Source organism: Denticeps clupeoides, unplaced genomic scaffold, assembly GCF_900700375.1.
Source record: "Denticeps clupeoides unplaced genomic scaffold, fDenClu1.1, whole genome shotgun sequence".
In the NCBI taxonomy this organism is placed as follows: domain Eukaryota; kingdom Metazoa; phylum Chordata; class Actinopteri; order Clupeiformes; family Denticipitidae; genus Denticeps; species Denticeps clupeoides.
The window spans coordinates 25,803-38,395 of NW_021630121.1; the positions used below are offsets into that span (position 1 = coordinate 25,803).

The window sequence follows — 12,593 nt, forward strand, 5'->3', positions numbered from 1 at the left end:
GACATCACGCACCCACAGTACCTCCAACCGCCGGTCCGTTTCCTACCGGCCAGGCCACCGCGCCGTCAGGCCACCGCGCCGCCAGGCCACCGCGCCGCCAGGCCACCGTACCGCCAGGCCACCGCCCCGCCAGGCCACCGCGCCGCCAGGCCACCGTACCGGCCAGGCCACCGCGCCGCCAGGTCACCGTACCGCCAGGCCACCGCCCCGCCAGGCCACCGCGGCGCCAGGCAACTGCGCCGCCAGGCCACCGCCCCCCCCAGACCAACCGCCCCGCCAGGCCACCGCGCCGCCAGGCCACCGTACCGGCCAGGCCACCGCGCCGCCAGGTCACCGTACCGCCAGGCCACCGCCCCGCCAGGCCACCGCGGCGCCAGGCAACTGCGCCGCCAGGCCACCGCGCCGCCAGGCCACCGTACCGCCAGGCCACCGTACCGGCCAGGCCACCGCGCCGCCAGGTCACCGTACCGCCAGGCCACCGCCCCGCCAGGCCACCGCGCCGCCAGGCCACCGTACCGCCAGGCCACCGCCCCGCCAGGCCACCGCGGCGCCAGGCAACTGCGCCGCCAGGCCACCGCCCCCCCAGACAACCGCCCCGCCAGGCCACCGCGCCGTCAGGCCACCGCGCCGCCAGGCCACCGCGCCGCCAGGCCACCGTACCGCCAGGCCACCGTACCGCCAGGCCACCGTACCGGCCAGGCCACCGCGCCGCCAGGTCACCGTACCGCCAGGCCACCGCCCCGCCAGGCCACCGCGCCGCCAGGTCACCGTACCGCCAGGCCACCGCCCCGCCAGGCCACCGCCCCGCCAGGCCACCGCGGCGCCAGGCAACTGCGCCGCCAGGCCACCGCCCCCCCCAGACAACCGCCCCGCCAGGCCACCGCCCCGCCAGGCCACCGTACCGCCAGGCCACCGTACCGCCAGGCCACCGCCCCCCCAGACAACCGCCCCGCCAGGCCACCGTACCGCCAGGCCACCGTTACCGCCAGGCCACCGCCCCCCCCAGACAACCGCCCCCGCCAGGCCACCGCCCCGCCAGGCCACCGTACCGCCAGGCCACCGTACCGCCAGGCCACCGCCCCCCCAGACAACCGCCCCGCCAGGCCACCGCCCCGCCAGGCCACCGTACCGCCAGGTCACCGTACCGCCAGGCCACCGCCCCCCCAGACAACCGCCCCGCCAGGCCACCGCCCCGCCAGGCCACTGCACTGCCAGGCCACCTCCCCGCCAGGCCACCGCGCCGCCAGTCCACCGCGCCGCCAGGACACCGCACCGCCAGGCCACCGCCCCGCCAGGCCACCGCCCCGCCAGGCCACCTCCCCGCCAGGCCACCGTCCCGCCAGGCCACCGTACCGCCAGGCCACCGCCCCGCCAGGCCACCGCGCCGACAGGCCACCATGCCGCCAGGCCACCGTACCGCCAGGCCACCATACCGCTAGGCCACCGCACCGCCAGTACAGCGTACCGCCAGGCCATCGCGCCGCCAGGCCGGCGTACGGCCAGGCCACCGTACCGCCAGGCCACCGCCCCGCCAGGCCACCACGCTGCCAGGCCACCGTACCGCCAGGCCACCGTACCGCTAGGCCACCGCGCCGCCAGTCCACCGTACCGGCACGCCACCGTACCGCCAGGCCATTGCGCCGCCAGGCCACCGTACCACCAGGCCACCGCGCCGCCAGGCGGCCCTGTCAGGCGGCCCCCACCGCGGCCCTGTCAGTTTATTAATTGTTTCTATTAAAGCCCAAACTACTATAATGGCCATGTTCTAGCAGGATGCAAGACGGAGGTCACATGGTCACATAAACACACTGCAGAACCACCCTGTCCTGGTGGAGCTCGCATGTTCTCTCCCGTGACCTCTCACCTCAGCCGCCACGGTTCTCAGCGTCCGCGTTCTGTGAGAGTGAATCGGCTGCGAGGGTCGCACTCGAGGTCACCAGCCAAGACGCCTGTGAAGTCGAGGTCAGGGGTCAACTGGAGGAACCGCCCTGGAGGTGAATACTGCCGGGTTCATCACATCACCTCCATGCGTGTTTCACAGCAGAAGGAACCAGCACGTCTGTAGAAGGCAGCGGTTCTTCATTAACGTTTCTCAGAATTAGAAACATGGTGACCGCTCCCTCCCTCGGTGTCCGAAACTGGGGTTTGAGGAACGTTCATGGTTTCTGATCTGCCCCGGGAAGTCCTCCAGACACTTCTACACGCACATCAAAATATACCATACAAAGCAAATATTACTACACAATGCAACTATTATAATAATACATCAAAACAGGATACAATTCGACTCATCGCAATACTATAGAATACAACAGACAGACATGAAAAGACTTTACAACACGCCGCAGACCAGGAGAACGTACGAGAGAACCACGCTGCGTAGAGACGGAACCCGTGGTGCCTCACCGTCTTCATCCTCGCCATCGCCATCACTGCCACCATCTTGATAACAGCTGTAGTGTGGGGATCTGTTGAAGGACGGGGGATTTTGTCGGACGAAGTGTGACCACGCGTGGCGCTAACGTGCTTTAACCACCGTTACGGTTACGGTTGCGGTCATTATCCTGGTTTTGTCTGTTGTTGTAATTTGTTTTTATGATTTGTGTTTATGGCGGCTACTTTGTATAGAGGACTGGAAATGACAGTGGTTAGGGTTATTCTTGGTTTATTCTATGGTTTATTCTTTTAAGGGTCGTGTTCAAAAAGCTAATATCTGTAAACTGTATAAAGGTCTGTGTGTGTGTGTGTGTGTGTGTGTGTGTGTGCGTGCGTCTCAGGGTGGATCTCAGCTATTCTGGAATTTCAGTTGCAAGAATTTCATGCTGTTCCCCAGTTGCCATGGCGATAATCAAGACAGCCAGTCTCCTGGGACAGAACAGCAAATGTGGAGTTTTTACTCTACACCGTCCAGCATGACTCACGACACGTGCGTGTGTGTGGGTGTTCTTGTTTAGTTCAGGAATAGAGTTAGAATTAAGACACAAACATTTAAACACACAAACACACATTCACTCTTTCACCCAAACACTCATTTATATTTACAGCATTTATCAGACGCCCTTAACCAGAGCGACTTACAGTCAGTAGTTACAGGGACAGTCCCCCCCTGGAGACACTCAGGGTTAAGTGTCTTGCTCAGGGACACGATGGTAGTAAGTGGGGTTTGAACCTGGGTCTTCTGTTTCATAGGCAAGTGTGTTACCTTGATCTTCAACCTCCCCAAGTTCTCCACACCACCCCTCTGCTACGTCCCCTCCACCGGCTCCCAGTAGCTGCACGCATCAGGTTCTAAATACTGATGCTGGCCTACAAAGCCAAACATGGAGTAGCACCATCCTACCTCACAGCCCTTATTACACCTCGCACTGCACCTGGTATACTCCGAGCCTCCAGTACTGCTCGCCTGGTCCCCCCATCTCTGAAGGTAAAAGGAAGACGCTCATCTAGACTCTTCTCCGTCTTGGCCCCTCGGTGGTGGAATGAACTTCCAGCTCAGTCACTGAGCACCTTCACACGGCAGCTCAAGACCTTCCTCTTTAGAGAAGATTTAGATGAACTTGTAACCTTCTTCTTGTCTGACTTCTGTATAGAAAACAGAGTGAATAAAAAGATTGTATTCTTAGTTGGGGGTCCTAGTGAACCAGAACTGACCACTTCATCCATGGTGACATGGAAGCACGTTGTAAGTTGCTCTGGATACGGGCGTCTGGTAAATGACGTAAATGTAAATGTACCCGCTAGGCTACTACCACCCTACTACCACACACACACACACACACACACACACACTCACAGAGAGTCTGAGAGATTTTACTTTATAAGCATTTAAGTCTGATAACACACCCCTTTACCCAAACACACACTCCCACACACAATCTGCAGGTCATCAGCTCTTCAAGTTCACTTATGTAATGAAAGATATTTCATTCTGAGGCTGTGAGGTTGTGTGTGTGTCAACCTAGAGAAACACACACCATCACTTTACTGAAGCTAAACACTGATTGGCTGGAGGACCAAACTGACGACCAAGTAAAGGAATTCTTCTGTTCGTAACGAAGCGGTGAGATGACTGTGAACCTCTGAGCAGGGCAGTGTGTGGACTTTCATAACGTGACCCCTGTGACCTCAGGTTCCAATGAATCCGATGAAAACCGGAACCGTCAGTACTTCTGACTTTATTCATTTTGGGGTTTTTTTTGTTTACCTCAGGTGAGGAAGTGGAAGATGTTGACTCGTCACCATGGTGACGAGATGCCGAAGGCCGGGGTGTGTCGGGAGGCGGAGCTTGACTGGCCCCTGCGCTCGACGGCGCTGGTGAGAGGCCCCGTGCTGCTGGAGTGCTGCGTGTGCAGCGGACCCTTCATCACCTACGGCAACGAGGAGTTGTGGCAACCACGCCAACGCACACAGGTGAGACACACACACACACACACACTCTCCCTCTGGGATTATGTACTTCCCGTGATTTAATTCCTCCGGAATCTTCCAGAAATTCAGAAAAGGATTCGTCCCAAAATGTAGTGAGATTTCATATTGACCAGATTTCACGGAATCGACCGGCGGGATGGAGCTGCGGTCCGAGAACCAAACTCCAGACCTGCTGTAGGAATCCAGCGTCCCGCAGGACGTCCCGCAGGACGTCCCACTTCTCATCAGGCCCGTTAATTAAAGACTTTTTAAATTAAACACGACTCCATTCCCTCCATCCCTGTAGTTCAGCAACACAGTGGTGGGAGAGGGGGGGTCACACTGACGGTACACACACACACACACACACACACACACACATACACACACACCGTCTCACACACACTCTCTAACAAACACACTCACACTCTCTCTCACACAAATACACACACACCGTCTCACACACACACACAAACACACACACTCTCTCTCACACAAATACACACACACCGTCTCACACACACTCTCTAACACACACATTCTCTCTCACACACACACACACTCTCTCTCTCACACACACACACACACACACACACACACACTCTCCCTCTGGGATTATGTACTTCCCGTGATTTAATTCCTCCGGAATCTTCCAGAAATTCAGAAAAGGATTCGTCCCAAAATGTAGTGAGATTTCATATTGACCAGATTTCACGGAATCGACCGGCGGGATGGAGCTGCGGTCCGAGAACCAAACTCCAGACCTGCTGTAGGAATCCAGCGTCCCGCAGGACGTCCCGCAGGACGTCCCGCAGGACGTCCCACTTCTCATCAGGCCCGTTAATTAAAGACTTTTTAAATTAAACACGACTCCATTCTCTCCATCCCTGTAGTTCAGCAACACAGTGGTGGGAGAGGGGGGGTCACACTGACGGTACACACACACACACACACACCGTCTCACACACACTCTCTAACACACACGCTCACACTCTCTCTCACACAAATACACACACACCGTCTCACACACACTCTCTAACACACACATTCTCTCTCTCTCTCTCTCTCTCTCACACACACACTCACACACATACGCACACACCTGGGAGAGGAACAGACGCATTTATTACAGTTAGCTGGAGTTGACAGGGTCCAGTCCAAAGCTCACTGAACACCAACATGCTGAGATGTGTGTGTGTGTGTGTGTGTGTGTGTGTGTGTGTGTAACAGTGTGGATTGAGATCATCATGTAACGTCCCCTAATAACCTCTCGTCCTGTTTCTGAGTACAGTACAGCCCTGATACACACACACATTGTTTTACATTTTAGCAGATTGTAGTGTGTGTGTGTGTGTGTGTGTGTGAGAGAGAGAGAGAGAGAGAGAGAGAGAGAGAGAGGGATTCATATATATGATATTCAGGGTCGGGATGTAATGGAGACTCTGGAATGTAATAACAGACGGGACTAATTTATATTCTCAATATGAAAATGAAGAATCTGTATTCAGTCACATTTTACATTATGAAGCATTTTGATACGGAGTTAAAAGGAAACTCTTACAGTTCATCTACCTGTAATAAAAAAAGTGCTTTGCACAGTCAGATCGGAATGTAGATAATAAAAAGCGAACCAATTTGCACTCTGGCCTGTACAGGATCTCCCGTGCTGTCGCATTTCCACATCGATGATGTGTTTATTTGGAAGACGGGCCGTCACTCTCTCTCTTCACTTCTCCTTACGGAACGCTGAATAAAATCCGGTTTATTGTGCTTTCTCGCAGGCCATGGACCTGTATTACCACGGCGACGCCGAGGCCGAGAGCTACACCAGCGACACCAGTAAGAGCCACGCCCTCCCACACACACACACACACACACACACACACACACATCTCAGTATTGACCGTAGACTCGACTCACAGCTTTGCAAAAAAACAAGAATTAACTGAAAACCACAACTCATGCCTGTGTGCGTGTGTGCGTGTGTGTGTGTGTGTGTGTGTGTTTGCACACCTGATAAGCAAGAAGTTTTAAAAGTGACTCAGATTTACCAAAAGGAACCATTTCACTTCTTCCGGGTAAGAAGGACTTTGGCGATTTAGAATGTGGATGAGGGAGCGATGAATACAGGAATTTGGTTTGTCGGAGCGGGCAGCGTTCTGTGCGGTTCTCGCCGTGAAGATGTCACAGTCGAGGTTCCGCGTCAACATGTTGATGCTCCTGGTGGTTTGGTGGATCTGTGTGGGAGAAGGTAAAAATAGGCCAGCGGAGCGTCCGGAGGTGACGAGACGCTGAGATGAGGCTGATAAATGACGGGCGGGGCAACAATTCAGCGACTGAAGCAGCACGACGGACACAATCTTGCTGATTTGTGATAAAATTCACGAGAAATTTAACTTTTTCCTCAGTTACACATTCAGATTTCTCAACTTTCTGTCCAAAGGACACATGAGGTCCACACACACACACACACACACACACACAGTGAGTGATAAAGCATGTGATTATGTGGGTTCTTGTGTAACCGTAATGGTCTTTTGGTACGACACTGTGGAGAATCTCACAGATTACACAATACTAGACCACGGACAAGGATGTCATTCACACACACACACACACACACACACACACACACACAGAAGCAGGTTTAGAATATTAGACTCACATTTCCAATCTTGTGTTTGAGTGTGACATTCAGTGGAAGTGCAAACGGATGTTGGCAGCGCTGTGGGTGCCACTAAAGTTATATAAGTGTGTATCTTTCACTCACACACACACACACACACACACACACACACTGTAACAATACCAGGGAACTCGGAACAGGTCTGAATGACAGGAAGCCTCTCAGAGAGAGAGAGAGCGTGTGTGTGTAAAAGTGAAGTGATTGTCATTGCGAGACGCTGCAGCACAGCACACGGTGACACGGTGAAACGTGTCCTCTGTATTTAACCGTCACCCTTGGTGACAGTGGGCACCGTGACAGGCGCCCGGGGAGCAGTGTGTGGGGACGGGACCTTCATCAAGGGGACCTCAGTGGCACCTTCTGATTACGGGTCCGCTTTATTACAAGCTAGGCCACCACTGCCCACTGTGTGTGTGTGTGTGTGTGTGTGTGTGTGTGCGCTCCATTCTTGCTCCCGGCTTGGTCCAATTGTCCAGTTTCCACTGGACCTCAGGCTGCAGGTGAGACCGGATTATAATCCGGATTAAAATCCGCCTGTTCCGTGGGCGGGGCGGGGGGGGCGTGGCTCCTCCCACCAACTTCCCGCTGGAATATCAGCCCGCGGGGAGCAGGAATTCCTTCTCCTGCCGGCTCAGATGAAGGACGCGACTTCCGCGCTGTCCGGTGAGTTCAGGTCCCGTCCCTCACATTTTATATTTCATATTTATAACTGCCGGTAAGAGGCAGGACGACACTGTCCCGGCGCAGGACAGAAGATGCGTGAGAAGATCTGGAGTTTGGAAAGCGGGGATGGTGGAGAGGAGGGGGAGAGAGAGAGAGAGAGAGAGAGAGAGAGAGACAAAAGCGGCCGTGACAGTCGCTGCTGCGTGAACGGAATAGGTTTCGGACCGGGTACTTTTCCACAGGGGCCGCCGGCCCCCTGCCCCGGGTAGGATCTGCGCCACCGTCCCGTCCCCTTCACTCGTCCTGCACGGAGCCGCCGGAGCCGGTGCGCCGCGGTTGCCGCTTCCGCGTCAAGACGGGCTCGTTCAGACACGAAGTTGACCAAATAAAAAGGGACCGTTTAGTTACATCGATTGTTTTTTTTCCGTGCCGTCGTTGTTTTGGTTACGTTTTAATTTGACTTTGATTAAACGGTGACACTATATTGTCGCCGACAGTCAAAGATTTTTAAATCAAAATCTGGCAACTTTACACTACGTGGTGGAACCGTCTGAGTTGCCAAATTCACGCGTTCAACGCCGGCTTTCCTCTTAAAGTTACTTGACTCTTCGTCACGAGTTGAGGACTGGCATTGAAAGGCATTTTACACAGCAGAACACCGGGTGCGTATTTTATTCTTCATTTGTCGCATAGATGTAGGTTTATGTGATTGATTCCTGTTTATTTTCCTGAGATCTGGCAACCGCAGTCCGTTTCTTTTGTTTTAGCTGTTGAGTGTTATCGTATGTTCTTTATTATATTCACCATGCATTCCGCCGCTGTGTCTTATGTTATTATATATATTTATATATAAAATATAATCGTGTGTATGTGTGTGAATGAATATATATATATATATATATATATATATATATATATATATATATATATATATATATATAATCTCTCTTTAAAAAGTTATTCTGGACACTGCATAACTAATGTAATGTAAAAGTCATCTGATTTGCGTGTGTGTGTGTGTGTGTGTGTGTGTTCTGTGGCGGTGTATAATGGGACATTCAGTTCCTCTGTGTCAGTTTGTCAGAAGTTTGGTCGGAAAGTGGGCGTGGCCTTCCTTTGTTTATCTGGGCGCTCTCGCTTCTGATTGGCTGAGAGTAAGACTGACGTTCGTCTGACGCACCTGCAGGCTGGGGCGTCTCTGACGTCACAGCACGCCTCTGGGATCCGCCCCCAGGGTGTATATAAGTCAGGAGGAACAGCAGGAGCACAGACTGTATCTGTGTGTGGGAGAGAGTGTGTGACCCAGCGATGACGATCCAAACAGAGAGCGTGGCTCCAGACATGACCTACTCCAAAACACGAGGAGTGGTGGCCCTTCTGAGCGGTGCGCTCCCTTCCCAGCATGCACCAGAGCAGCCAGCTCTCCGAATTTAAAACTCATCTCTTCTCTCCTTCCCCTGCAGCGTTCATGAAACAGAGGAAGATGGGGCTGAACGACTTCATCCAGAGGCTGGCCGCCAACTCGTACGCCTGCAAGCAGTGAGTATCTCCGCCGCCTTCATCATCAGACATCAATCTTTGTCCCACGCGTTGACCTGTCTTCGCCTCTTTAGTCCAGACGTCCAGTCCATACTGACCATGAGTCCTCCTCCAGACCCCGAGCTGATGAACGCCAACCCCTCACCTCCTGTAAGTGTTCAAACCATCACTGAAATAAAAAGTATAAACCTTCACGTCTGGTAATATAAAGTATAAACCTTCATGCTCGGTCCTCTACATGTAAAGTTTTACATTGATGATGATGATGATCAGATGAGTTCACGATACAGAAATGGATGAAGGGTTGTGTTGAAATTGCTTCTTCTGACGTTTCCAGCCCAGCCCGTCTCAGCAGATCAACCTGGGACCCTCGTCCAACCCCACGGCCAAACCCTCCGACTTCAACTTCCTCAAAGTCATCGGGAAGGGCAGCTTCGGCAAGGTCCTGCTCGCGCGGCACCGGAGCGACAACCAGTTCTACGCTGTTAAAGTTCTGCAGAAGAAGGCCATCCTGAAGAAGAAGGAGGTAGGACTCCTGTCCTTCGGGAACCCATGTAGATAGAATGAGAAAGAACCGGACCGCCTCCTGCTGTCGTCCTTCGCGTGCCGGGCATTTTTCTATTTAAAGACCCTTGAGCTCTAACCTCTGACCCCCTGACCCCTCCCCCGCAGGAGAAACACATCATGTCTGAGAGGAACGTGCTGCTGAAGAACGTCAAACACCCGTTCCTGGTGGGGCTGCACTACTCCTTCCAAACCGCCGACAAGCTGTACTTTGTCCTGGACTACATCAACGGGGGAGAGGTGAGAACCGCGGAGAACCGTGACGGAACGGGGAAAATCCTGTCACGTGAACCCCAGGAGAACCTAGTCGTTCCAGAGCCATCTCAGTTCCTGTCATTGTTCCGCGTCCTCCAACCTCTCCCGTGTCTCTTTCCCCAGCTCTTCTACCACCTGCAGAGGGAACGCTGCTTCCTGGAACCCCGCGCTCGGTTCTACGCGGCGGAGATCGCCAGCGCCCTGGGCTACCTGCACTCCCTCAACATCGTGTACCGCGACCTGAAGCCCGAGAACATCCTGCTGGACTCTCAGGGCCACATCGTCCTGACCGACTTCGGCCTCTGCAAGGAGAACATAGAACCCAACGGAACCACGTCCACGTTCTGCGGCACGCCGGAGGTGAGGCCCCTTCCCGGCGACGCGCTCTAACGCGTTCTAGCGCCGGATCTAACCGAGCGTGTTCTGCCCAGTACCTGGCGCCGGAGGTCCTGCACAAGCAGCCGTACGACCGGACCGTGGACTGGTGGTGCCTGGGCGCGGTTCTGTACGAGATGCTCTATGGCCTGGTGAGCCATCTTCCGTTCCATGCCGTCGCTGCGGCCCGTGTTCTCTGAGGTTCTAAGCGCGCGCTGTTGCTCCCCGTCCCGCAGCCTCCGTTCTACAGCCGCAACACGGCGGAGATGTACGACAACATCCTGAACAAGCCGCTGCAGCTGAAGCCCAACATCTCCAACGCGGCCAGGCACCTGCTGGAAGGGCTGCTCCAGAAGGACCGAACCAAGAGGCTGGGCTGCGCCGACGACTTCGTACGTTCCTTCTTACATTTACAGCATTTACCAGACGCCCTTATCCAGGACGACTTAGTCAGTAGTTACAGGGACAGTCCCCCCCTGGAGACACTCAGGGTTAAGTGTCTTGCTCAGGGACACGATGGTAGTAAGTGGGATTTGAACCTGGGTCTTCTGGTTCACAGGCGAGTGTGTTACCCGCTAGGCTACTACCACCCTACTTTCAGTACCCCACCACCCTTACAGTCAGTAGTTACAGGGGACAGTCCCCCCCTGGAGACACTCAGGGTTAAGTGTCTTGCTCAGGGACACGATGGTAGTAAGTGGGCGATTCTGCACTGGACAGCGTCTTCTTTTCTGGTCCTAAATCAAGGTTCTCCTCCTCAGGTTGAAATCAAGAACCACGTCTTTTTCTCCCCGATTAACTGGGACGATCTGAATGGCAAGAAATTGACGCCCCCCTTCAACCCCAACGTGGTACGTTCCATCATTTCCATCGTGTGAGGAACCCGGAGAACCCCAGCCGTCACTAACCCGCGCTTGTCTTTGTCCTCTTCCAGTCGGGCCCAAACGACCTGCGGCACTTCGACCCCGAGTTCACGGACGAGCCGGTGCCGGGTTCCATCGGCTGCTCGCCCGACGCCGCCCTGGCCACCGCCAGCATCCAGGAGGCGGCGGAGGCGTTCCTCGGCTTCTCCTACGCGCCCACCATGGACTCGTACCTGTAGCATGCCCCGCCCACACACACTGCCTGACCACCCCCATCTGCCCCGCCCCACCCGTAGCACTTCCTCTCGGAGGAGCGAAACCGGGAACCCCGGAGATATTTGCACATGGCAGCTCGAGGCCCCGCCCAACTGAGAGAACTGTTCTCATCATCCTCATCATCATCATCATCATCCTCGCACGCTGTATGTTTCCGGGTGATGAAGATGAGATGTTCCTGATAAACTCTGGTCGTGTGTGTGTGTTACGGAGACGAATGACCGTCTGACTGGTGCCTTCATCCTGCCCCTCCCGCCACGTCTCACGCTGGCTGTTGATTGGTGTTTTATTCCTTCTTTATTTTTTAATTACACGACTAATGTTTGCAGTGGCCACGGCGCCACAGCGGCGGCGGGACGTCCGGGAACTCCGCCAGTAATGTTGCACAGATTCTTTATTTCGGACGTGGTTTCGGCTGAAGGCGTTGCTGCTACGTGTGTGTAAATAGGGACCCCGCTGGACCAATCGGCTTAACTCTAGTCTTCCAGCCTCCTCTCCGATGTAATAATCGCGCCTGGACCTGACATTCCATTTAATAGGACGGTGTTCTGCTATTTAAGTTTGTATATTTGGAGTCTGCGTACTAGTTTTATTGTGTAAGGAGCAACAAGCGTGTTTAACTGTCGGATGTACTGTACAATCGTAAAATGTTCGATTTACGTGACCTTGTTTGGTTTGCAATAAATGCTTAATGTTATTTTGCCCGAGCCTGTCGCCTCTGTGTTGGACGTGGGGGGAAATGGTAGTAGCCTAGCGGGGTAACACACTCGCCTATGAACCAGGAGACCCTACCATTGTGTCCCTGAGCAGGACACTTAACCCTGAGTGTCTCCAGCGGGGGACTGTCCCTGTCACTACTGATTGTAAATCGCTCTGGATAAGGGCATCTGGTAAATGCTGTAAATGGGGGGCGGGGCTTATCGTGCGAACTTTGGCCTGCCGTTACACAATCCCGACTCGGGGTG

The 12,593-nt window shown here is 54.4% G+C and overlaps 1 protein-coding gene across 4 annotated transcripts in view; it reads left to right on the plus strand.

Annotated features, from left to right (window-relative positions):
- The window catches only part of sgk1 (serum/glucocorticoid regulated kinase 1), a 14,014-nt gene extending 1,689 nt beyond the window's left edge, over nucleotides 1-12,325 (plus strand). Inside the window, exons 3-13 of one of the 4 annotated variants that reach the window (XM_028969361.1) lie at nucleotides 4,210-4,410; nucleotides 6,189-6,246; nucleotides 9,220-9,295; nucleotides 9,370-9,445; nucleotides 9,633-9,821; nucleotides 9,968-10,099; nucleotides 10,238-10,474; nucleotides 10,546-10,641; nucleotides 10,726-10,881; nucleotides 11,251-11,340; nucleotides 11,424-12,325. In XM_028969361.1, coding sequence (XP_028825194.1) covers nucleotides 4,210-4,410; nucleotides 6,189-6,246; nucleotides 9,220-9,295; nucleotides 9,370-9,445; nucleotides 9,633-9,821; nucleotides 9,968-10,099; nucleotides 10,238-10,474; nucleotides 10,546-10,641; nucleotides 10,726-10,881; nucleotides 11,251-11,340; nucleotides 11,424-11,591 — 1,479 coding nt within the window. In that variant the 3' untranslated portion in view covers nucleotides 11,592-12,325. Of the gene's footprint in view, nucleotides 1-4,209; nucleotides 4,411-6,188; nucleotides 6,247-7,643; nucleotides 7,757-7,880; nucleotides 8,419-8,866; nucleotides 9,141-9,219; nucleotides 9,296-9,369; nucleotides 9,446-9,632; nucleotides 9,822-9,967; nucleotides 10,100-10,237; nucleotides 10,475-10,545; nucleotides 10,642-10,725; nucleotides 10,882-11,250; nucleotides 11,341-11,423 lie in introns of those variants that run through there. The other 3 variants (XM_028969363.1, XM_028969364.1, XM_028969362.1) reach the window with 3 other exon arrangements.
- Nucleotides 12,326-12,593: the final 268 nt, after the last annotated feature.